Source organism: Pogoniulus pusillus, chromosome 5 (genome assembly GCF_015220805.1).
Source record: "Pogoniulus pusillus isolate bPogPus1 chromosome 5, bPogPus1.pri, whole genome shotgun sequence".
Lineage (NCBI taxonomy): Eukaryota > Metazoa > Chordata > Aves > Piciformes > Lybiidae > Pogoniulus > Pogoniulus pusillus.
The window spans coordinates 12815909-12842201 of record NC_087268.1 but is presented as its reverse complement, the minus strand read 5'-3'; the positions used below and the strand labels follow the sequence as shown (position 1 = coordinate 12842201).

Here is a 26293-nt window from a genome sequence, read left to right as displayed (position 1 = left end):
TAGGCAGGGACACTTCCCACCAAACCAGGTTGCTCAGAGCCTCACCCAGCGTGGTCTAAAACACTTCCAGGGATGATGCATCCACAGTTTCTCAAGGCTACCTGTTCCAGTGTCTCACCACCCCTGTAGTACAGAACTTCTTTCTAATGTTCAATCTAAATCTACCCTGCTCTAGTTTAAACCATTGCCCCTTTCAAACTGTCCTGTTCAGTGATGCTTTTCTCATGTGAAATGCAACAGGAACTGTGTGTCCATCTGTCTTGCCTGTGGCTAAGGAAAGTTCTGTCCTGTCCAGTAAATGGTGAAGCCAGATGCCGCTAGTAACAATATCCTGCAATACGGCAAAGCATGCAGAAGCCACCCTGAGGGAGGTCAAATCGATGCTGGTTTTTGCAGCTGGAGAAATCGGAGAAGGCTCCGCAGCTTTTCCCCATACCTCTAAGACTGGAGCTGTTGGAGGCTTTGTTTCGCTCTCACGTGCCACAACTAAGCACAAGGTGACAGATGGTTAACCATCCTACAGGGACTGCACAAATTTCCTAAGACCTCCAAGAAGCAGGGAGAACACCTGCCCACCTTTCTCCAGGCCTGGGATTTCTACAGAGAGGCGAGAGGGAGGAATGTTGCTGGTGGCCAGGACCCAGTCTCCCAACTTCTTCAGTTTCTTGTATTCCACACGGAAAGACTGGATGGGGAACCCCCCATTCCCACGGGGGATCCAGGTCACGTACACAGAGGTCTCTGATGCCATGGAAATGGTAGGACGGTCTGGTGCTTCTGGAGCTGCAAGGGGCACAGGAGGGCGTCAGGACATGAAAACACATTGCTCTCCCCTGTCTGGAGAATCTTGTAGCTTAGAAATACATGTATGAAAGACTACCTGCACTGCACCCACCCATACGCTCTCTAAGTTCTGAACAGTCTCATTTTTGTCTCATCATCAGAGCTGGTACCTCCAAAGCCTCACTCCTTTAGGTTAGTGCCTAGCAGGTGTCTTTTACTCCTGTATGCATCCTGCTCCTTTTCCACTCCCAACTCAAGTAGGATGAGACATCATGGGAGGGAGAGCAGTGAGAGGTCTGGATACGGTCTAGAGCCAAAGGCCTGGCTGATGTGGAAGCAGTGAGCTTCCATTTAGTGAGAGGACAGTGGGGACTGACAAGTATAGGAGGCAAAACCAGGAGAGATTAGGAAGAACCAGCTGAGCAGGAAAGTAGGAAAAGTCCTGAACTGTAGAAATGTAATTTGATAGGAAAAGAATCAAAAGATGGGAGAGAAAGAGAGGAACAGAGCTGTGTAGATGAAAGAAAAGGCAACAGACAAATGAGCGTGGGGGACTGAAGGAGAGGACGTCACAGAAAGGATAACGATTGAAGGAGAGAATTTCACAGAAAGGATAATGGTGCTGGAGGATAACAGTAATGGCACACACAAGGTGGGAAACAATGAACTGGATTAACCAGTAAGGAACTGACGTTTCTCCAGTGCAGGAAGATACTCAAATGGAGCATCCCACAACCAAAATTGGGCCCTAACTGTCCCTTGTCAGGGCTTGGCTGAGAGAGAGCACCAGGACCTGCAGGGACTTGGCTCCCTTTTCCCTCTCGCATTCCCCAAGCAGCCCTCCCTCTCCCTCCTTGCCCAGTTCAGGGGGGCCCTTACGGGACAGACGGCTGTTGTCGGACTGGTTACTGCTCTGAGTGCTTGTGCCAGGGTCATCCCTCTGGATTTGCTGCTCTTTGCTGGCAACAATCTCTGGCTTTGGGCGCCGGCCTGTGCAGAAGGAAGAGGTGACATTAGCGACAGGGAGACGCAGCTCAGAGCTTATTTTTCTATGATGAGCAGAACAAAGATTCACAATGTCAGTCTGGACTCCAACCGCCCTAAGGGGTTCAATGTGCTCAGCCTGCAGGCAGGAACTAAAGCTACAGGGGCAGGTTTGTTGAACTGTTCATAGATGCCTCTCAGTTTTATTTTCTAAAACTTAACTGGTTTCTTTGAAATCGTGCTACATTTCTGCCTGGGAAGGCAGTAATTAGCACAAGGTGGGGGCCTCAGGGGAGATGTGAGCAAGCCTACCACCATGGACAAGGTTGCTACAAAAGGGAATACCATTCCCCACACCTGCTGCAGACATGAAAAGCAGCCAGGGGACAGGAGGACTTAGTGTAGACATTTGGAACATCCTTTTAGTGGCAAAGACAGCTTGGCATCAAAGCAGACTGCATGGGAGGGGTTGGAGTTTCCTTTGGTGCAGGACAAGTTTTAAGGACAGATTAGACAAACACCTCTTGGAATGACCCCTACAGGCTGATCCTGTCTCCAGGCAGAAGAGGGATTAAATGACCTCCTGACACCCCCACTAGATGTATTTTCTACAGCTCTGCAGGTGTTCCACTGGGGAAGGAAGGGACTTATCGCAGCTCAGGCAGAAGGGAAGACCTGATTTTCCCCATCCTGTTGCAATCCCACCCTCCAGCTTAGAGTCACTCTAAGCTAAGGCAGATGTGTTTCCAGAATAAAAACAGCCCCTTTGTCCCAAGACTGGTGCCTGCACCTCAGGGCTGGGGCAGGACATCTCAGAGGGGCCGTTCCCTGACTCAGTAAAATACCCAGGGACAGGTTTGACCTTTACCAGTCCGGAAGGTCACCATGGCTGTCTGTCCCTCGCCGGCACAGTTGTGAGCAGCCATCTCCACCTCATAAAGGCTTCCAGGGTCCAGCCTGGTGAGGGTCAGGCGGTGCTGTGAGGCTGGGACATCCTTAACTGCCCAGCTGTCCGAGGCATTGGTGACCTGCTGGGAGACCAATACAGACATCACAAAGATGGGGGCAAGCTGAATGTCTTGCCTGCACTAAGAATGGAAACTTTCACAGCAGGTTTTGTGCCAACCAGGGCTATCTTCACTGCCCAGAGGCTTGTTTCATGCCTGGAAAGGAGGGAAATATCACTGGCCTGGTCTTAAAGCTGAGGGATTCAGGTATAAGCAGCACAAGCCACCAAGCACCTGGGTGTATTTTTTACCTCAGACATTCACTCAGCCTCGTTCTGCCCATTGGACCCCCCCGATACCAATGCCCCTCAACACGCACATAGAACTCTGGAGCAGGTGTGCTCACATTAGCTAGAACTGCTTTAGGAGCTAAATGTCTCCAGCAGCTGCTGAACTGCTCATTTAGATGCTGGCCATTTCCGTGGGATGATTTACCCAGAGACTGCTGTGGTCATCTGGACCCAAGTCGTTTGACTAATGGCTTTTAATCCAGTTTTATCCAGCTTCAGGTCTGGCACTTTCTGGCTGAAATGAGGAATTGTAAACTTTGAGCACAGGTTACTGCAAGGAAGAGACCCAATATGGCTGTGACTCCCCCCAAAAGGCAGTTTGTTTTTTTGGTGATGCCCTGATGGCCCCTATGGAGGAGAAGGGAAGGTAGAACGTTCCTCCTTCCCAGCTGCAAGGATAATATTTTTGCAGGCAAACAGGCAGGCCGCTGAAGTGACCCAGTGCCGAAAGGAGCGTTACAAATGCAGGCAACACAACGGAACGGAAATGCCAGGACTGGGCCGTATCATTCATCTTCTCCAAGCAGTTGACACTGACTGATTAATGCCTGCCTTGTCTTATTTTCATTCTTGAGCCTGTAGAATGGTGAGGCCAGGGAGGGGAGCCTTAAAGACTGCTTAATATCCAGGAAAGAAAGGGCAATTCTTAAGAAACAAAGATAAAGGCTGCACAGCATCTAACTGCTTGCAGGCTGCTGAGATTTCAGGGGTAGCGTAAGAGCAGTGGAAAAAAAGAGACATCTGCAAACATTTTGCAGAGGAGAAGCAGATCCTTCCCTGGCACAAACATAAGCCGCCTCCTGTTAGTAGGTTTTACTTTCCTCATAGCCATCTTTCTCACAAAGAGCCTTTTCTTTCATTGCTGGATTGATTCTTTCCCTCTTTGCACACATGCTTTTCCAGTCAGAGATGTCAAAACCAGATCTCTGCATAACTTAAGGATCTCTGATAGAAAGAGACTCCTTCTAAACAAGTTTAAGGGTTATTGGGACAAATTCCTTTCCACACAATCCTTAAGCATCCCAAGAAAGAGTCTCCAGCTGAGAATTTGGACTACACTGAAAACATATTACTGCAAACTGCAGTGACCCATGCTGACCTCCACTGCCCTACAGCCCCTTCCAGGTGAAGTGCTGAAAAACAAATAACATGTGGACAAACTCCAGCCTGTAATTTAAGACTGCAAGCAGAATTGGTAGTTACATGATACACCAACTGGGAGACAAATCTCTTCTTGGCAGACAACCATAGCCAACAGTCTGGTAAGCTTGCACTATTGTGTTCTGGTGCTGGCATCTTCTGCCTTTGTCTTACAGGGTTCTTTAAAGAGTTGGTTAGCTAAAAGCCTTCTTAAGTTTTGTATGGAAAGAAATCAAGGATGTGAAGTGATTATAACAGAGTCCTATTACACCATGTTTTCACAAATTATTCCAGGAAAACAGATACCATATATTCAGATAAAATTGGAAACAGTGCCTCACAAGGGCCGGGAATCCAAAACATGCAAGATCTGGAATGTACTCAAACACTAAAGCAAAACCTCCCTCTCTCCCTGCAACTCCCTTCCCTGCCTGCTAAGAGAAAATACGAGCGGCGAACAGATAAACTCATTTTCCCTACTCATCCCCAGCAAAATGGGAAGAGATGTTTTGCGCCTCAAGAGCAGAATTTTTACCTCAACGAATGCAGAACTTGGCAGTGCACCCCGTGCCCACCTTGTGTGACCGGCCCAGAGACACATGCTCAGCAGTGCACTGCCTTTCAGCTGCCAGAATTAAACTGGCAGTTAAGGACCTCCCCAGAGGATTTAGAATGGCTACAATGTGTCTCTGCTGGTGCAATGGGTGCTTTAGTGCTGCCAAGCAGAGCAGGTACACGCAGCAGAGAGGCTGCTGCTCTGTGTGCTGCAGCCCAAGACTTTCAAGGCAGAGATGTCCCCTTGGTTTGTGGCAAAAGCATACAGAGCAAGTTACTATGAAATCTGCCTTCAGACTGTAAGCATTACAGTGGGAATCTGAAGTGGAAGCTCTTCAGGCTAGGAATACATGTGTGTGAGTACACCCTCAGGCAGATGGGCACCACTATGGTCTTTTCTTCAACAGCTTGGCAAATCTCCTCTTGCAGCCTGTACTCATCATAGAATCACAGAATTGTTTTGGTTGGAAGAGACCTTAAGATCTTCGAGTCCAACCTTTAACCTAAGAGCACACCTCAACTGAGGTGTGCTAAAGCTGCAGATGAGGAGGTTCCACTAACCAATGCCACCAGTGAGCAGTGTATGCCTTTGCCCCAGCGCACCTGCTAAAGAGGGGTGAAAACGTGCACTAGGGCCACCAGCCTGCCTGTGGAGTGGCAAGAGAAAAGATGGGAGCAGGGCAAAGGAGCAATACCTTGCGATGCTTCACCACGTAATAGAGGATGGGGGCTCTGCTGTCAGGCCGAGGTCGCCACACCAGATCATAGCTGTCCGTCTTAGATGTCCGGGGAGAGCTGAGGATGATGGGAGCCTCGGCTGGAGACACGAGCTCTGAGTTGACTGCACACTGAGGAGATGCTGCCAGTGGAGTTGTCTCAGGCTTCAGCAGTACAGCTTTATCCAGGGGCAGCTTTAAGGCACTGTCTCTGGAAGGTGGTGTTGAAGGCTGAGCTGAGCCCAGCTGGGCATCTCGCCCAGGTTTGAGTGTAGCTCCTGAAAGACAAGGTGGTGAGGCAGGGTAAATGCCTCAGTCGGTGGTGACTAAGACCCATGATAAACATCCACTGCAGCAACAGGTACTTTAGAGGTATCAGTCCATAGGCAGTGCTACCTGCTGTGCCACTCACAAAGGTGTTGACGATCATCTCTCCTTCTCCCACTATAAATTTAACACACCTCTCTGGCCCTCTCAGAGAATAGACCTTGGCCACATGAGACTTCCTCCCTCTCTGAAGCCCCTCTTATCCTGGATAGGTTCAGCAGGGTCTAAGGAATCATGTGGTATCCTCTCTTACTCCTAGTGAATCCACCCACATAAGTGTCTTTATGCTCTTGCTCAATGCAAACTCAGAAGCAAAGCTGAGTAAGTCACAGAATGGTTTGAGTTGGAAGGGACCGTAAAGATCATCTAGTTCCACTTTTCACTAGACTTGGCCATGGGGTGAGGCACTACACTCTCATGTCCTACATTTATCACGTAGAGATAGCTCAAGTAAGCACATGTGGCACTGCACTCAAAAGCAAAACCGCTACCATCTGTTTGCCCAGGGAAATAAAGAGATGTCAGCAAAAAAAAGCACTCAAGGGAAAGGGTTAAAAAGGAAAGAAAAGTCAGGCAGCTTAAACACAAGTGGAGGGCTTATAACTAACTTTCTTCTCCTGCTCTCCCTGCTGTTTCCCTGTGTGTTAGGCTCTGGGATTGAATGGTCACAAGCTGGGAGAAAGTGCTTACCAGGCCGGGCTGTCTTCAGCTGCACCATGGCCTGCGCGCTGCCCACCTCGTTCTCTGCCATGCACTGGTAGATGCCCTCGTCTTCGGGCCCCACGCTGATGAGCCGCAGTGCCCGGCGAGACAGACGGAGACGGTGGCTGGCGGAGAGAGGGACGGCATTGCGCAGCCACATAACAGAGGGCTGTGGGTTCCCTCGCACCTCGCAGGTGAACTTGGCACTCTGGCCCCAGGGAATGATTTGCTGGGACAACTCCATGGTGACCTCTGGGGGCTCTGTGCGGAGAAAAAAACCAATATGGATGCTGAGTGCCTGTTGGCAGGGAGCATGGCATGGTCATGGCTTCGCACTTTTCTCTCTGGCAGGGATGAGGGCAGAGGTCCTAACCCCACCCTTAAGTCCCACTCCCTTTGTAGGGGCCCATGGGAATTCACTTAGTTACGCTTCCCTTTCAGCATCCATGTGTCCTGCAAGGAGAGGTGGCCTTATGCCATTTGCCCCTCTCAGATGACGGCAGCCATTTACAAGTCCCATTTTCTGGTCTGAAACGCTGGCCGGCCAAGACTGCGCTTGTGTCAAACCAACACATCAGCACCCGGATGAAATGCACTCCAATAAAAGATAGGCTTCACCTCCCTAACGCTCGTGAGAAGGGGAAGAATGCATGGTATAAAGCTAAGTGTAATATCCCTTCCATTTCTCATCCAGTAGGGAGCTTTCCTACAGAACAGAATGAAAAGCAAGACACTGACAATAGTATGTCTAAGAAGCAGCCAGTCCTCCACTAGCAAGTATTAGAGCAATGCCAGTGCAATAAAGAAGATCTTCTGCAGAGGAACAGAAGATCCAGCATCTCCAGCTAGTAGCGAGAGCCTGGAAGGAGGAATTCTTACCCTCAAGGAAGAATTTGTTCTATCTCTTAGAAACTGGAACCACAGGCAGAGGAAGAGTACAGCAACATTAGTGTTTTCCCCTAAAAACCATGAGAGCGTCTGAGTCCTTCATGAAACAAGGGCTGCAGCAGCACTCACCAAACACCTGCACATTGTAGAAGATGAATGCAGCTCCAGCCTCTCCAACCCCATTGTCAGCTGTGCAGCTGTAGGTGCCCGAGTCCTCCTCACTCGTGGGGTCAATAAGGAGGTTGCTGAGCAGGAAGCGTGTCTTGTTGTATGCAGAGACACTGGAGCCATCTTTGGCCCAGGTGACACGCGGTGGCGGAATCCCGCTTGCCACACACTCCAGGATGAGACTTTGGCCCTTGGTGACAATGATGGTCTGAGCTTCAGGGGGGTAGATGATCCGGGCTGCCTCTGCTGTGGAGCCTGATGAGGAGAGGAAGAGGAAAGAGGTGGGTTGGAGGGAAGATGTCCTGTGGGAAAGCAGCCTGTTCAGAGTGTAGGCAGGAGCAGTGTGCTACTACCCTGCGCTGGGGCAGATAAACAGCAACACAGGCCAAGACAGACTTCCTGAAGGGACGTGTGCATACAACGACCTAGAGGCTGTTGCTCATCCATCACCAAGAACAAACCCCAAGGAGATACAGAAATCCCAGAGTTGCACACACATACCACAAGAGCAGACTTTGGGGACTTTTGACGCTGGATGGCCATTTTCCCAGCCATGGATCACCAAGAATCATTTGGAAAAGACCACCAAGATCACCGAGTTCAACTGTCACGCTAAGACTACCATGGCCATTAAACCATGTCTCCAAGTGCCATATCCACACGTTTCTTGAACACCTCCATGGACGGTGACTCCACCTGGACAGCCTGTTCCAGTGCCTGACCACTCTGTCAGTAAAGACATTTTTCCTAGTATCCCATCTAAACCTCCCCTGGCACAACTTCAAACCACACTGTCAGTTCACACTGAAAACCAGCTTCTCTGGCACCGATACGCGCTCCCAGGGCTGGAAGCACTATGGAGAAGACGTGCAGTGAAAGGAAAGTGGCTTACGTCTCACACGGAGCCTCTCACTGGAGACAGAGGTTTTCACCTCCTGTGTCACAGGGTTGTAGGCAGCACATTTGTAAGTGCCCTCATCCTCTTGGCTGGCATTGACGATCTGGAGGTTTCCAGATGGCATGATAAGATAATTATCTGTAGGGACAGAGAAGAGGAAGGGGCCCATGGTCAGAAGATATGCTTCCACTCAGCCTCCTGGAAAGGCATGCAGTGCCCTGAAGAAATACTGTATGAATAGGAAGGGGAAAAATAACATGGTAACACTGAAATGACCCTTCTTGGTTCAAATATCAGGAGAAAGAAAGCCCCAGGTGAAGCTAGCTTATCACAGAATGAATCAGGTTGGACAGGACCCTCAAAGATCATCTTGTTCAACCTTCAATTGTCCCACTGGTCCACACAGCAGATGGAGAGAAGCTGCAGAATTCACATCCCAGATTCAAAGTTGTCTTTATCCAGGCTGGGTTAGAAGAATGTTTCAGGGATGCATGGAGATGGCCAGTGAGGACTGATGTGCATCACCTAGTTCTGCTTACTTTTCACAGAATTATGGAACGGCAAGGGGTTGGAAGGGACTTCTGAAGATCACTGAGTCCAACTCACCTGCCAAAGGAGGATCACCTAAAGCAGATCACAAAGGAACATGTCCAGGCGGGCCTTGAAATTCTCCAGAGATGGAGACTCCACCACATCTCTGGGCAGCCTGCTCCAATGCTCTGCCACTCTCAGAGTAAAGAATTTCCTTCTCATGGTCAAGTATGTATGTGATTATCTCTAGTCCTGCTGCTGGGGCCCCATCTGGTGTTACACATGGCTTCCCAGTCCCAGGCAGCAGAGATATCAGGGAGACCTGGCAGAGTGTCTAAAATAACCTGTGCGCAGACTGGTGGTGAATGGACAACAAGGAGGCAACAGAGAGAGCAATCTACTGCTGGCAGGGAAAGGTAAAACTGAGGGCTGTGGAGAGGACCCAGCAAGACAGACCCTTGCAGCACTAACCTCGGGAGGCCTCTAGCCACTCTTGTTTCACGCTGTAGCGGACCTGCGCCTTGGGGTGACTTTCAGGCAGGTCGCAGGCGATCACAGCTGTGTTGCCCTCATCCACCTCGATCACGTGCTGGCCATCAAACTTGAAATCTTTGAGATCTGCAGAGAGAGGGGAGGACAGGACATCTCAGTGGCTGGCTCTGCACCTTGCTGCCAGCTCATCCTCTCTTCCTCTGGACTGGGGCTGGCTGTTTTGTTGTGGTGCTGGCAGAGCTTTGCTCATTCCCAGCAGCTAGGGAAACTAGCCTGATTTCAGAGCTTTAGTTTTTGTCAGGAGGAGGAGGGAAAAATGGGTAAGTTAAAGCACAGCTTATGGAGAAACTGCCTGCTCCATGGCTGAGAAACTGGGTGTGAAGAATCCTAACCCAAGAGTAAAAGAGGAGCCAACTTGCTGCAGCACTGAAAGGCAGCCAAAAATGGTTCTTCTGCCACTTGCTCTTTCAAATACGGCTGCTGTTCCACTGCCGAGAAGCTAACTTTTCAGTCATAACTCAGGCACTCCAGTCTGCTTCAAGGGTGTCCAAGACATCAGGCAGCACAGAGGGAGAAGATGTATGAATTCTGAATGCTCCCAGAGCTGCCCTGAGCTCCTCCAGTGCCTCTGCTCCAGGCACTTTTGCTCCCATCAAGTATCTTATGGCTGAAGGCTGTTTAACCTTGATGCTTCACACATTCCCAAGCAGTGCCCATGTCCAAGTTCAAACAACAAGGACTTGCAAGGAGAAAGCAGCTTCTCCTCTACATGGCACAGCTGCCCCCTTCTTCAAGAGATTATGAAACACACTATCCCAGCATGCGTTCTCCAACCAGGCTGTGATGGAGTCTGCTCCCACAGCAGGGCTGCTGCAGGCAGCAGGGCAGGGGAAAGCAGTACTTGACTTCTTTTCCCTCCTTTTCAAAGAAGGAACAGATGAATGCAATGAAATCCATCAGATCTTGCAGGGCAGGGAGCATGCCAGCCCACCTGCCCTGCTGAGCTTCCCAGAGATAAAACCAGTCCTTGGTCTACCTAGGCACAATGACAAAACACTTCTGGGCACAGCAAGCCCAAACTTTGTCTGTCAGCCTGTGCTGGGAAGGAAGAGGTTTTGTGCCAAGGAAAGAAGTCTCACACATGCATTTATACAGTCCTGTGCACCAGCTCAGGTGACCACTAGTGTCAGCTGCATATCCTGCAGTCAGTCACAAGTCACACTGTTGTACTGAGGCTCTAGCTGAACCATCAGCTCTGGGGAGACTTTACAGGGCCTTTCCAGTACCTGAAGGGGGGCCTACAGGAAAGCTGGAGAGGGACTTTTTACAAGGTCTTTCAGGGGCAGGAGAAGAGCTTTAAAAGGGTAAATTTAGACTGGATGTTAGGAAGAAATTCATCACAGTGAGGGTGGTGAGACACAGAGACTAGTTACCCAGGAAGGCTGCAGATGCTCCCCAAGAAGTGTTCAAGGTCAGACTGGATGGGGCCTTGAGCAACCTGGTCTAGTGGAAGGCATCCCTGCCCATGGTAGGGAGATTTAAACTAGATGACCTTTAAGGTGCCTTCCAAGCCAGACCATTCTGTGACTCTGTGATCCTCCCTGGGACTCAGGACTGAGACGTCTCCTGAGCAGCACGCTGCTAAATATGGACAAGACCGCACTTGCTTTTCAAATCCCCACAGCAAGGCAGAGCATCGCATCCATCACCATGGCACGGCCACGCGCTGTCAACAGCTCCCTTGCCCTTCGAAGCCCATCCCAGGACGTGGTGCCTGTGACCTCGGGCAGTTTGGAGAGCCTGGGGCTGGTGGGGAAGCAGGAGGGCTGGCGGCGGGCAGACGGCAGGCAACCTCCCTCGGCAACTTCAGCCAGCAAAAAAATGTGGTTTTGTTCTCTGGGAAATGCAGCAGTGCTCCAAGAGCAAAAGACAACTCTGGCTCCAAGCTTCTCCCACCCACAGTCATGGAAAAGTGACACGAAATTTCTCAAGTAGACTTTCTGATTAAAACAAGATCCTTTATGGAGTTTAAATAAAAACCAGCTCTCTTGGCAAGGTAGAGAGAAAGCCTCCCTGCGTGCGGTGCGGAGGGGCTGCTGGGCAGCTGCTGGGGGAACCAGCGTTCCCGGGCCCAGATCTGAGGGAAGGGGAGGAGGTTGAAAAGAAAAGGGGAGGTTTTGCAATGTCATAAAAATGATTTGCAGCAAACATGCTTCATACTTCTGGAATTTCTTGGCATCGTTTGATTAAGAAAAAAAGAGGCATGGGGGTGAACTTCAGAAACGTGATTAATCCTTTAAGACAGGCAGAGGGGGGGGGAGCTGTGCTTCCACTGGGTATTAAAGCCAGAGGAAAGTTAACTCTTAACTTGTGAGACGCTGGCAGTGCTCCTCTGACAACGAAAAGTTACTGCTGGGGAGGACAAGGGTGCTGGGTATTTTCTCCTCTTAGCTTTTTCTGTCTGAGCCACAGAAATGGAAGGAGGTGAAGGAGAGGCAAGAGCCCAGTGTCTGCCTGCCCACATCATGCATATTTCTGTGATCAACAAAATATAAATGAGCATCAGGAAAATTAATGTGCGCCTTGGTGGTCTGGATTCATCACAGCCAAACGAAGATTCTGGAGCCAAGGAGAAGGCTCCAGCAATGCTGGCAGGGATCTGCACACACACACACATGCATGCACAGACCCCGAAGAGGAGAAGGGCCCCAGGAGTCCAGAGCAAGAACAGATCCACGGACCCAGCAGAGAGTCCACTGGGGAGCACCGCATTCCGAGAACTGCAAAATAATGCTCCCATGCCAGCAAACTCCCAGGATGACCTCGGGCTGGGGAGATGTGTGTGTCTCTCACGTGCAGCCCCTCAAAAGGCATCTCAGCCCACTGCTCGCATAGCTGTGACTGCTGTAGCCCAACAGGACCTCTAGCCTTCCCCTCCCAGCCTGGCTGTGGGAGTTGAGGGATAAAGCTGTGGAGGGTGGGGGAAAGGACAAAGGAAAGGGAACTTGGGGTGGCTAGGGGAGCAAGACCTGAGTGCCACCAGAAAAGTGGAATGAAACTGGTAAAGCAGAGAGGAAAAACATCAGGTCAGCACTGGGATGAACTATTTTCCAGTACGCAAGTGTAAGGGTTTCCTGCCAAACTACTTCCCCAAATCCCTGCTCCCCCACAGCAAACAAGAATGTTTTCTTTGCTAGTTGGTTTTGGCCATGGGCATTCTCCACCACCCTGCTCCTTGCTGGTACTAGCTCATACTGATGCCCATTAACACTAATGGGTCAGCCAAAGCTGGTGAGCGGTGGTCAGGAGCCCCCCTGGCCACCCTCCACACATGGGACAAGCCCCCTCCTTGTACTTCTCATTGCATTTGGCCCTAGCAAAGCAAAACAGAGGCTGCTGCACTGGGCTGGGACATCCAGCTCCATGCTGGGGGTGGGGAGGGGGCACATATACCTCCTCCAACCAGGCAGCGCAGAGCAGGGAGGGGTGGAGGAGATGGTCGGTGCCAGGAGAGAACGCAGGACTCGCCCCTTTGACTGCCTGGCTGGCAGCAGCCATCTAACGTGCAATTTGCACCCTGAGCCTAACCCCCACTGCAGCTGGAAGAAACCACATCCCCTCTCCACTAGCTGCATTTTCCTTTTAATATCGTGGCACCTGGCATGCCAGCCCCTATCTTTGTCCTTAAAAGACATACCTGATCACAGGCAAGCAGCAAGTCCTCAGCCACCAGCCCAGCTGGGAGGTGCTATGGACACACAAAGCACTGCCCCAGCCGTGCCAGGGTAACAGGGCTTACTTTTGGTTCTGTTTTGTTCTTAGAAGGGAGCACAACCAAATGTGTTCATTTCTGTCCTGCTCTGAGGCATGACAGGGTGAGCTGGGGTGTACAGAGGGTCAGCCCTGCGACTAACTGTGCTGCTGTCACTGGGGAGGGAAACCAGCTGAATCCCAGGGCTGAGGGCCAAGCAACAAGGCAGGCCAGACAGCCCAGATTAAATGAATGTGAGACCATAAATAACTTTGGAGAAGAAGCTGTAGTAAATAAAATGCCGGCCCCGAAGGTGAAAGCCATCTCTGCTGTAGGGAAGGGCGAGGGAGGGAAAGCAGAGACCGGGACAAGAGGAATGCAGAGGCACAGAAGTCCAACAGCCTTGGGGCAAGCACCTTCTACTAACTGCCCTCGGCTCTCAAAGCAGCCTGGGCTTACAGCTTTTGCTCCCTGTCTGGGCAGCACCGCAGGAGCCTGCACACGGGTGCTGTCACCACAGCCCCCAGCCTGCCCACTCACCCCCAAACACACCTCCTTATGCCACGAGCCAGCCCCGTCTCAGGGCCCTTGTGCCACAGCTCCACCAGCTCACCAAACACCACCTGTGTTTTCTTTCTCTCCCTCCTCAGACTGCCTCTGGCCCCGGGGCCAGAGCCCCGTGCCTGTTCAGCAAAAGCTTTTCCAGCAAGCAGTCTTCCCCCTTCCTTCCCTCCTGCCACGGCCTCCGGAGAGCCGTCAGAGGAGAGGCCCAAGCAGTGAGGGAAATGAATGAGGCTGTCTTCAGAAAGCAGCTGCAAATTCCTGGGGGATGCCCAGCCCGACCCCGCACAGGGTCACTGCCCATGAGCGCCGCACACTGAGGCCCAGCTTCCCCCCTCTGCTTGCCACAGAGCCGAGGGCTGCCCTCGCCAGCGCTGCTGATGGAGGCCACGGGGCAATAAGCCTGTTTTGGCATCCCCAGGATGCAGTCACCACATGTCCCTGCCTCGGGGGATATGCTAAAGCATGCGGAGTTCCTTTGCTGCACCCTTCACGTCTTTGGTTTTGCTTTCAAACACGAGAGCTCTGCAGGCCAGGCTTGTCGCCGTGCTCACTGCACTGACTGTCCACTCAGGCAGCAGATGGCAGGGAGCTGCACAGTCTTCCCCACCTCTGCCCACCAGTTTTGCTCCAGCCCGACTTCAGTTTGCCTGTGAGCTCCACCGAAGGCTCTCAACCTTCCGAATCTTTTGTTGTTACAGGGCCACAGCCCTGTCTTTGCATCCCTGGTAGATTTATCCTACCCCACCAGAGTCCACTGCTGCTGTACCTGTCTCACACAGCACCTCCACCCAGCAGAGGCTGGAGCAGGTCTTCAGGTGTGATAGTAACTTTGCTGCCTGAAACAGGGCACAGAAAATCTCTTTCTCTTTCTTGAATGCTTAGGGCCTGGCACAGAATCCCAGGAATACTGCTGCCACATCCATTCAAGCTGTCCCAGACTCCAGCCCATCGGCACCAGGCCAAACGGCTGCCTTGGGGGCACACAGGGCTGGTCTGTAAGCAGGGCTAGGGCAGCAGTGATCAGCAGGTATCTATCTGCAGCAGTATGCCACAGGCTGCCACGGTTGAGTGTGCAATCACAGAGCACAAGATTGGCTCTAACAAGTGTCCGGGTAGTGCCTGAAGTGTTGCTTCTTTGGTTGCTTAAAGCTACCTTCCCCTTTCTGCAAATCTCCCCTTCCTCCACCCCTCAGCTACACGATTAGCTACTTTATCCCTACTGGAGGAATTAAACGCTAGTTTCAAACAGCTCTCTGAGTCAGGGAGAGCAGAGACAGACTCAGGACTGCTATGCCACAGATGGGAGAAAGAGGTATCAGTCTCAAGGCCACACAGTGGTTGCCAGCACTGCAACAATGGTTATCTGCTTGCAGTGACCATCAGCACAGAGTCAACCATGCAGCTTTGAGGGCGATTCCTCCACAAGAGGCAAAACTGTGTTGAAATAGCCTAAAAGCTGCCCAGATGATGTTAATGTACACCCCCTGAAACCTAGTGAGGCACTTTTTCCCGACTCCAGGTCCTCTTCCAAAATAAACCTGAATCTTGGAAAGATTTACACACACAGACAACCCCTCTGCTTTCAGTCACGTTCCAGTGTCACTCATCCTCTGGCCCTGCAAGTTTCAGATGGGGCTAAAACTTGCAACAGGTTTTCATTCGGCCCAGAACGTGATCTGAAAGGGACTTATCAACTGCAATGCTGACCTGCCAGGGGCTTCCTTCTTCAGGCTCAGGACAATGGTCCCCACTAAACCACCTCAGAGCAAGACCCTGTAGAGGTCTGGAGCAGGAGTGAGAGCCTGCAGCACATGTGCTACCATAGCTTTCAGTCTCAGTCCCACCACACATCAGTGTCCGCTGTTATTTCAGACCAAAGCCACTGCTGCAAGCAGCCTCCAGGCTCACTGGTTATTTGAACCCTTCCAGAGGGTTTTTTTCCTACATCTAGAGCCCCACACATTTCCTGAGATGACTTCTCTCCCTCTCCAATAGCTGAAGAGGGCTGGAGAGGGAGAGAGGGCAGCCCAGGAAAGGGCTGACAGACTACTCAGTTGTGGCTTTCACTTGTCCTGAGAGACATGGTGGGACGTTCTGGTGCTCTAGGGCTTGTTTCCACCACTGAGGCTCAAACAAAGCAGACAAACAGGTCAAACAGGCATGATCTGTCCCAGAAGATAGAGCTGGTGGTTGTGGATTGGGATGAGGGTGGGTCAATTAAAAAAAAAAAAAAAAGGGTGATCAGTCTAAGAAGAAACTGCTCAGGCTAAGTTGCTGTGCAGAGCCTGCTCTCCTAAATGCAAACCATGCCCTTGGTAATCCCATCCACCTCTCCCCTCCTCTCCTTCCCTCTATCAGGCCACCAGCGCACATAGCCCCCTTTCTGCTCTGGAATGCGTTCTCTGAAACTCAATCTCAGCATGGGGCTCAGGCCAAATCCCCCGACAGATTCGGCCCCGTGACAACCCCCTCCCACCTTGCTTCAGAGCTCAGCAACTCTGCCCTGGCTTTCCTTCATCTCCTCCTCCCACCAGTCTGGCCTAAACATTTCACTCCTGATTAATGTATCAGTGACAAGCCATTAGCTCTCGGCTTTAAAGCAGAGCCAGCCTCCACTTTGCACAAACATCTTCACTTCTTCGTTTTCTTAAGACTTAGTTCCAAACTCCCCTTTGCCTGGAAGATGAAGCCCTTTCCACACCCCTGTCACTGCCAGGGGATGACAATCTCCTCTGCATGCCCTTGCTCCACAAAGTCTGCAGATCTCTGAGAGGATTAAACTCTGCATTGCCCAAAGAAAGGTGGTCCCCCATCTCCAAGCCGGTTTGGGTCATCCTTTCTCAGATGCATCCAAACACAGCACTTTCTCACATTTAGGTATAACATGTGGCCCAACCAAGTGCCAGTAAGAGAAGTTCCCCATTCTGAGACACCTCCTCCCATGCTCTGTGCTCTCTCGGTCTATTGTCAATGCCAGAGGACAGCAGTAAGGGGCACTAAAGCTCAAGGATAGCAGCAAAGTCCCTCTCTCGGAGCTGTGGCTCAGAAACAAGGTGATTCTTTGCTGTCATGTCACTGCAACCTCACACAAGAAGGACAAAACCCTGGGAAGGGGGAACATGCCCTGCTGGGAACACAGCAGTGGTAATGAACACATTCTCCCATCCCCTAAGGTAAAAAGAACTCTGCAGGAATTCTTTCAGACACTCTGCTCTCCTGAAGCCTCTGTCAACTTCTGCACCCGCCTTACCAAACAAGGACAGCACAGTCCCTGCCTTCATCTCCATGCAACCCTCCCTCCCACACCTTGCCTTTTGGCAATGGATCTCCCCTATGGTTCACACAGGACCACCAGCCACTTAATGCAGGTGCTCAGGAGCACTGCCTCATCACTACCAGATTAACCTTTCCTTGGTGTGGATGTAGGGGCTGGTACTTTAGCTATGATGAACCCAGGGGCAACACAAAAAAAAATGCAGGCTCTATCACAGCACAAGCAGGGCAAAGGACCTCACTTCCTGTGCCTCAGGAAGAAAGGCAGAGGTTAGCACACGGTGACACAGCAATGGAAACAGCTCCACACGAGCATAGGCAATGATCTGGCCACCAGCACCAGCGGGTAACCTCAGTGAAGAAGTGAGTAATCAGAGGTGGCAGCATGACAGCCAGGAAACCAACCACACGCATAAAGCCCATCACTCAGGTATTTCCTGCTCTTTGTGGTCCTGCACAAATTGCCACTGAAGGACAGGTCTGCAGCCTATCACAAAGGAGGACTGCTTGAGTCGTGCCTGGGCCACAACACAATAGCCAGGCCATGATCAAAAATGCTACAAAATTAACTAAGCCAAAGAAGTTCTCCCTTGTTGCCAACGTGAACAAGTGAACACCAGTGAGCCTCCTCAGATGCGACGGCCCACGCAATGAAGGGGATGGTAGAGGACTAAAGCTACTCACTAGCTAATGTGACCACTGCAGGGACACTGGCAATGACTCCTTCGGGCACACAAGCAATGCACTGGTATCGCCCCACGGTGTGGTTGTTGAGAGCCATGATGACAAGCTTCCCTTGCTCGATGTGGATACCTAACACCTCATCCGATCCAGCCAGTTCCTTCCCGTTCAGTCTCCACGTGAGGTTCACTCCAGGGGGGTCCACCACACACCCCAGGCTGACTGGGCCTCCAAGCTTTTGGACAGTAGAGGCAGGTTGCACTGTGACATGCAGAGATTCACCTGCAGAGAAGGAGAAAAGTGGGAATAAGAAGGCTCTGTGAGACTCAGCAAAAGAAAGGACAAAGGGGAAAAAACTGCAATGCTGGTATATTTTGCATTCTCCATTGCTTCCATTTAGCTCCCTAGACCATTTAGCTCCTCCAGTGCTTGGAGATGCACACCAGCCTCACTACTTCTTGGCAACCAGACAGAATCACAGAATGCACCAGGTTGGAAGGTACCCTTTAAGGTCAACTTGTTCAACTCCACTGCAGTGAGCAGGGCCTTCTCCAACTACCCTGAGTTGTTCTGGGCTCCATCAAGTTTGATCTTGAATGTCTCCAGGAATGGGCCTCCATCACCTCCCTGGGCAACCTGTTCCAGTAGTTCGCTACCCTCACTGTAAAGAGCTTCCTCTTAATATCCAACCTAAATCTACCCTGCTCTAGTTTAAAACCATTGCCTTTGCCCCTCATTCTATCACTACATGGCCCTTTTACACTCTGAGTATATCCCTCTCTACTGTGGAGGAGTGTTTGAACCTAGATCTTTGCTCAAGGCTACTAAGGAAGCAATGGAGAAAAGAAAAGTTCTGTGTGCTTGAGGCATGGCTACACTAAACAGAATCAAGGCAAAACACAAAGGGTAAGGGCAGAAACTCACTCAGTTCAGCAAAACAGCTGGCAGCTGCAAGGATCAGGCAAGGGATGGGGGACATGAGCCTCTTCCTTCCACGTGTCATTGCCATCCCATGCGGTGTGTCTTGGGGCGCCCAGGGAAGGGTCCCATAAGCTGCCTCCGGGGATGCAGTGGATGTGCGATAGCTGATTCCTGCAGATGACAAGAGACATGATGGATGAGACCCTTGGCCTTCTGCTTCCAGTCCTGCCTGGGTTCTCTACCAACGAAGTCCCAGGGATTCACCACAGTTGGTGGTTTGAGGAGGCTACAAGACATCAGACTGAATTTAGCTTCACCCACAGGCAAAGGCCTGAAGGAGAGACTTCCCTCTATGGACATCCCTGCTGCAGGGTTCTGAGCTCCATCCAGCTGCAACACTAGTAAGATGGCCCACAAGTCTCAAAGGCATTTCAAAATTTCTCCCGTGGGCATGTCTACACTGTCAAGGAAGAAGCCCAAGACCAAACTAGCCATGACAGCTAGCCCCAACAGCAGTTATATTTCCTGCTCCCCCTGCAGATACACAACGACCTCTTCAGCCAGAACTACCATTCTCAAGATCACCTGGACTCCACAGAGAAGAATGTCCTATTTCCATCAGGGTCACTGCTCAAGCTAGTACCTGTCTGAGCATACATCTTTCATGACCATCTCAGCCAAAAAGAGGGCAAAAGTCCCCTCAAACATAACTCCCACAATTAAACCTCCTAACTCCTGAGGTAAGGACAGCCACAGCTGCCTCCCAGCAGATGCTCTGCAAGTTGTTCAAGGCAAGGCTGGTTACTGTTAGCAAGAAAACACAGCATTTGGGGAAATGCCACCAAGCTACTCTCTGGTGACTTTGCTTAGCCTCTGGTAACAGCCAAGGTGCAAGAGGCATCCATGTCCATGGTCAAGACACGCTGAGGTCCACATGGTGACAGCAAGAATCTGCCTAGGTAGCTTGCATGCATCTTTGCCCCCTCTCCCTGCACCACACCTCAGAGCACCGCTTGGAGAGAGAAGGAAAAGAAAACCTCCTCTCTCTGAGGCACTTTCTTCACAAGAAAGCAATGCCAAGTAAAGTGACCTGCAGCTGGAGCTTTGCAGGTGCCACAAAGAACACCTTTACATGGCACTCTGCAGGCCAACGTGAGCTCTCCCTACCCAGCAGGCTCAAGGCAAGGCAGGTCCTTCCCAGGAGTCACACAATCATAATTATCGTAGCTGTGAGACCACAAGCTCTACTGAGAGGTAGGGTAAATTAGGTTAAGCTTGGCATGGCCTGATCTGACTTCGAGGCGGATGGGAGCACGCACAGAGCTTGGCCACTGTGCATCAGGCTGGGAGTACTCCAAAAGCAGCCATAAACATCAGCCAGACTCATACTCTAGTTACACAAACCTATTACATCTGATACTGTGGGTACCCTCCAGTGCCAAACGAAGAAGACAGCAACTTCTCTCCCACACACCTCATCCTCCCCTCTTTAGAGGAAAGAAGAGAGTCTTTAAAGAGTTTTCCACCATCAACCAGAACAAGCTGTTAGGTGAGATCCTTTAGCTATTGACTTGGAGACCATCTGAGCTACTCAAGTTAATTTCCATGTAAGAGAGCCACCAAACCACCTTTTGTCATACCACAGCCATCTCGAGCTAATCGCCACTCGCCATGCCCCTAAAAGTGCATGAGGTTTTTCTACACCAGAACATGCATCATGGACATCACTGCTGAGGTGCAAGTTGATGTGCCACTAACCACACTCATCCCAAAAAGACTTCAAAGTGGTTTGTGTCATAGTTTGAGGGGCCCCAGGTTCCCCTAAGAAAACTTCCAGCTTAAAAACATTTCACACTAAAAAGTTTGCTGGAGACAGAGAGCCTTCTACCAGCACAGAGGAAACATTTTGGAGCAGGACTTAACATCTTGTTCCTCAGTGCTGGAAGCCTAAAGAGTGAAACTGACTCATTCTCTCTATCTGGATGGGCTTGGCAGCAGGATGGAAAAAATGTTGGACAGAAAAGAGTTGCTCCTTGGAGCCCATGCTCAGAGAGGGGGTAGGCAAAGATGTTTCCAACCAGACCTCCCTGCAGCTCTGCATCACGCAGAGCCTCAGGCCAGACAGGCAAAGCCAAAGGCACAGAACTCTGTAATGGACCCTTCATGAGCTAGGACCACCCAAGCACACCGATGGAATGACTAAACTGGCTGCCTTCAGGTCTGTACAAAGATGAAGGGCAATAGGTGGAGAGAAAAAAGGAGAGATCAAAAAATCTGGCCACGGCCCTGGGCAGATTGAACAGAATTGAGCAGAGATTGAGGAGAGAAGGTGTGTTGCAACAAGTGCATGGTACCTCCCCAAAGCTCCAGGCAGAGTAGGAGCTCTAAATAGGGACATGTGGCCATTTCTTTCACAGCTGAGTGCAGTACAAAAAGTAAATGGCCAGCACAAAAATAATGAGGAAAATGAATGAAAACATCAATTCCAAAAGAACTATTAGGATCCAGGGCCAGATTTCGAAATTCTCAGCTTCCACAATTGAAGCCAGATTTTCAGAAGCATTCAGTTCTTGACATGCTGAGCTCTCCTGAATAGGCAACCAACTTATTTCGATGGCTAAATGGGAGCTGACCTCTTTTGAAAATGCTGCCCTTAAGCAGCCTGCAGTAGTGCAAAGCAAGGAACTTTCTTAATCAGGCAGCTTTCGATCTGCCCTGGCATTCTTGCAAGCACCACCAGAGCAGACTGCAGTGGGAGAGGCAGTGGAGATGGGGAATGAAAGAGGCCTCAGGCTCTCCAGCTGCCTTCCCAGAGGTGGTGGTTCTGGGCAGGAGGCTGTGTCAGGAGCTGCAAGGTTACTGCATGATGGTGTTCTGCTCTGTTGCCTCCTCTCCTCAAGGCAGGTATACTACAAGATGGCACTTTGGGACATGGCTTAATGGCCATGGTGGTCTTGGGTTGACAGTTGGACTTGATGATCTTAGAGGTCTTTTCCCACGGAAATGATTCTATGATCTCTGGTTGCCAGCACTTCTGCAGCCACTGACAGCACCAGCCTCCACAGCTCCTGCTTATTTCCTATCTGGGAAAAGAGTTACAAGCCATTTAAAGACCCTTAATTAGGAAGGGAAAACAAAAATTGTTTATTTGTAATTCTTACCTTCCAGGCTAAAATAACAATTTCCTGTCCGTGGAGCTCTAAATCCCTTTCAGATAGCCCAGTAAATAAAAGGAGGGGCCACTAGAATAGAAAAATTAACAAGAGCTTCACCAGATATCGAGGGGCAGTAGAGGTGTAAAATCCATTGGCTTGGCTTCCCACCACACACCTAAGCCCACCGACGCCCTAGCACACAGCCCCAGTTGTGCCCCTGTGATGGAGGGCACTGGAAAGGGAGCAGAGCAAGAAAGAGAAACCAGAGGTGAAGATATAAAAGGGAAGAAAGGTGTGTGGTGCAGGGCTGGGTGATAAAGCCTGAAAGGAAAAAGGGATCTGAATTAAGGGTTGGCGGCAGGAGAGGTGTTTGGCGATTAGAAACTGAAGGTTTTACTGAGGAAATGCTGCTTACAGCTCCAAGCCCCCTCCTGCTTAACGAGGGCTGGCCGAGCAGCCCTTGTTACTGCCACGCTGTCATTTACAAGGCTCCCAAATAGGAACCAGCCCCTGGCTCCGGGGCAGCATCCCTGCACCACACAGCCCAGCTCCGTGGGTAGGCTGGAGGTGGGGAAATGAAGGCCGACTGGGACACAGGAAAAAATGGACAATGCACACAAAGGTGGTTTGGGGTTGTGTCATGCAGCCAGACTGCAAGCCTCTCCATGCAGGACTGGAACAGCAGGAGTAGGAAAGGGCTGCTACAACTTAGGTCCAGTTACCAGCTGGGGACACCCTGAGCGACTCTGGAGAATTCACTGCAGATGGTCTCCATTTCCAACAGGTCAAGTAGGGACAATAATGCTCCCAGTTCTGTTTTATACACTGACACTTAAGCTCTTCAGAAAAAGCAATGTCTTACACAGTATTATGTGCCAGTTTTACTTGTAATCATTACTTTTTAAAACACAAGGCAGTGGCTTTTTTGTTGTTCCATACAACTTTAAGGTCTGAAAATGTTAAAGAGAACCACATTATCCCCTTTGCTTTATAAGTGAGGGAATCTGAAGACTCAAAAATGAAGCTAACCTGGCCCCAGGTTATACAGTAAAGCCGTGGCAGGACTAGAAATCAAAAGCTCTCTAACCTGGATCTCTAACCCCTCAGGCAAGTTGTTCTTGGATCTTAAGTATTTTGCAGCCTGTCTCAGAAAAAGCCACCATACTACAGTGTAATCCTCTAGCTGAAAACATCCTGTCCAGGTGACACATCTGAGCAGGTCAGCTGCAAAGTCCTCAAACCACTCCTGGGCATGCAGCTCAATCTGGGCACCCCTGATCTTGTGTCCCAAAACTATCAAACAGTAACGTGCCAGAGGGCAAAAATAATCTCTACCAAACTCTCAACCCCACTCCAGAGTATTAATTTCACACCATTAAGTTAACACTCATTCTCTCAGAAAGGCTTTGAAAAAAGAGAGGTTTGCAGCAAGAGAGACACTCCCCCTTCCATGTAACAGCACAGCCACGCAACAGGGATGAGGAAGAAGGGAAATCCCAAATGGGAAGCAGGTAGTGTCAGGAGGGGGCAGAAGGAGGCAGCATCCAACGTTACACACCATGCTTAAAGTCAAGGAGGTAGCACAGTGTATGTGCAAACAGGGATAAAAGCTTGCCTGCTTGCCTCTGCAGCTCTGAAAGCTCCTGACTTTAGAGTGCATTAGCTCTGTTAACACAGCCCTTGATTAACTGTGTGAGGAGCTCCCCCTCCCTTTTTTAAAGTGATTAGGCAAGAAAGACTCTCTTACTGGCTACTTGTGAGCTCAGTGAGTCCATCAAGAAGCCACAACAGAGAAAGCCCGAGATAAATTCGAGCTTATAACTGGGAGAAGGAAAACATCCAGAACAAAACCTAGCACGACACCATCCCTAAAAAGATGAGCAAGTTTGCCTGCAAACTACAAATTGAGCTTGGGCACTGGGAGATCCCAAAAAAGAACCACAGATTTTCTTCAAGCAAGTCCTGAGTGACTCAGTGGCAACAGACACTCCTCTAAAAAATAAACCTGCAGGTAAAACAGTTCTTTCTCCTTAAACAGAACTGCTCATGCAAACCAAACCAGCAATGCACCAAACAAAATACACAGCAACCTTTGGGAAATTTTTGAGGGTCTTTCTCTAGATGAAGCTACTGCCCTGGGCAGCTCCTTTCCACAATAGCCTGCAGTGTATGGCCAGGGAGGGGTACTGGGTATGCTGGCTTCAAATTAGCAACAGCACGCAGAGCCTTCTCATTGCCTGCCCGACTTTTGCCTGCACCCCTAAAGACCCAGCGCCTGCAGTTTCTGGCACCTCTCCATCCAACGGTTCCTCTGAAATGAGTGCCACTTTCCAGCTGGCACTGATCAGAACGACTTTGCTGAGCCCCAGCGAACCCCTTCGCTTTAGCTTTTCATCAGCCAGTGAACCTGAGACTGCCTGAAGAAAGAAATGCCACTCTCATGCCAGCCACCAGCTCCCCCCCAGCACCAGGGTGGTGGCATCACAGTGAGCACAGCTTGCCTTGGGCAATGCTTGTGGCATGATGGTCCCACAGCGGCTGGACCCACCAGCCTGAGACAGCCCTGCTGCAGGTGGGCTGGGGATGTGAGGATGGCTTTGCCCTGTGGGATATGCCACCATTTTTCTGCAGCAAGCAGAAGAGGAGCCCGTGCTAAAACGCAGCATGCACACCAGTATTTGCTGCCTCTTTGTGCACCCCGAAAACAGCTCCAGTCCTTGAAAAGACAAGGCTAAAGTACAAGAAAGAAAGAAAACCTGCATCCTTTCTTCAATATCATGCTCCCCCCGTGCTCTAGACACTTAATTTTCCTCCTTCTCTTTCCCCCCCCAGCTTCCCCCTCTATTCTGAGTAAATTCAATTTGACAACCCTGCTAATTGGATAAACGCTGCTCCCTACGCTCCTTTAAGGCTGTCCGCTTTTCTCTCCTTGTTTTTGGAGGGTGATTGTGGCTGTTCTTTAACATGAATTCCATCTGCTTTATTTCTCCTCTGCCCATTCAAGACCCCTCCTGAATATGTATGAGAGGCTGCACCCCCCACCCCCTTTCTCCTCCATCCCGCCTCCCTTCCTCCTCACCCCCCTACCCCTCTCCCTGCCCTCTCCCATTGCCCGGGACAATAACCCCCCAAATGCCCCCTTCTCCCACCCCAGCCTTTTTTGCTTTAGATAAACACAGGCAGTGTCAAGTGTGAGGAGGGGGGGGGGGGAAGGATGGGGTTCAACTGCCAGTCAAGCCTTGGGCCCTCAATGAAGCCCGGAGGCCTACCCTAATCTGCTGCATGCTTGCCATATGGGAGCTGTGTTGCCCTGGGAAACACTAACAGGCAGAACGGAGCTTAATAGAGTCCATATTCATTGTAATGCAGTGAAATGGCTCGAGGGACTATTGCCCCTTGGGTCTGTTTTCATTCTTCAGCTCCCCCTCTTTCTTTTCTCTCCCTCTCTCTTTTTTTTTTTTTAAATAAATTTTTTTCCTCCCCTCCTTCTCTCTCCCTCCCCCTCCCTCTTTTTTTCCACTCCTTCCCCCACCCTCTCCTTTCCCCCCCCCCCCCCCCCCCCTTTCTTCCTTTCAAAAGGACCAAGTCCCTGGAGAGCTCTAATCTGGAGAGGCTGGGGGCTTCCCGAAGGGCCAGTGGGGCAGGAGTGGGAAGGGGGAAGGGAGAGCGGAGGTGGTTAAGGAGGCGAAGGAGAGGTGGAGGGCAAGAGGAAAGTAGCAACTAATAAGCATGCAGCCAGCCAGCTGTCAAGATGCTGACAATGCTGCTTCGGGTGCAAAGAGCCCAAGAGGCAGCGCTGGCACGGAGGCTGGCGCAGGGTCCTCCCGGGGAAGCACTGGCCTCTCCTAAGAGCCTCTGTCCTTGTCTGCCCAACGCAGCACAAGCAGCACACACACACACAACAAGAGAAGGGCGCAGATGGAGCGTGCTGTGCAACCTCTTCAGAAACAAAGTGCACCTAGGAAACAGATGTTGTTGCTGCAACAAGCCCAGAGCTGCTGGCTGCTCTCCGGCCTCTTTTCCCAAGTGCCTGAGGGGGGAAACTGGCCCCGCAGCAGTCGCTGGAGGTGCCCTTGAGGCCAGGAGTGGATACCTCTCCCATTAGAATATTTCAGTCCAACTTCAGTCCCAACCTGGGGGAGCGGTCATAGCTTTAGATCAGCTTTTCCTCCACATTCACCAGCCTTATCATCCTTGATCTTCAGCCCCTCAACTCATAGAAAGAGATGAGGACTCCCAAAAAGACTGCACATTTGCAACACTCACCAAGGGGTGCAGGTCGTGCAACCAGGGGATTGAATGTCAAAAGTCAGAGAATCAGCAGAACTGCTTGTAATGAGGTCCTGTGAGACACCTGCCAAGTGGATGGAGTTGCAGCTCAACCTACTCTCATGCCAAGGCCGTTGATGGGAGAAAGGGTCAAGACCCCCTTGGAAAACCACATCAGTGTAGCCACCCATTTGTGGA

General features: G+C 50.8%; 1 protein-coding gene across 8 annotated transcripts in view; it reads right to left on the bottom strand.

Annotated features, from left to right (window-relative positions):
- Positions 1–26293, bottom strand: part of BOC (BOC cell adhesion associated, oncogene regulated) — a 58189-nt gene that overhangs the window by 7634 nt on the left and 24262 nt on the right. For 3 of the 8 annotated variants that reach the window (XM_064143256.1, XM_064143257.1, XM_064143250.1), the window contains 10 exons: positions 18675–18842; positions 17754–18032; positions 9461–9607; positions 8453–8596; positions 7522–7815; positions 6493–6765; positions 5455–5753; positions 2630–2798; positions 1663–1773; positions 577–783 (listed from right to left, as the gene is read on the bottom strand). In XM_064143256.1, the coding sequence (XP_063999326.1) occupies positions 577–783; positions 1663–1773; positions 2630–2798; positions 5455–5753; positions 6493–6765; positions 7522–7815; positions 8453–8596; positions 9461–9607; positions 17754–18032; positions 18675–18759 (2008 nt within the window). In that variant the 5' untranslated portion in view covers positions 18760–18842. Of the gene's footprint in view, positions 1–576; positions 784–1662; positions 1774–2629; positions 2799–5454; positions 5754–6492; positions 6766–7521; positions 7816–8452; positions 8597–9460; positions 9608–17753; positions 18033–18674; positions 18843–21832; positions 21903–26293 lie in introns of those variants that run through there. The other 5 variants (XM_064143251.1, XM_064143253.1, XM_064143252.1 and 2 more) reach the window with 5 other exon arrangements.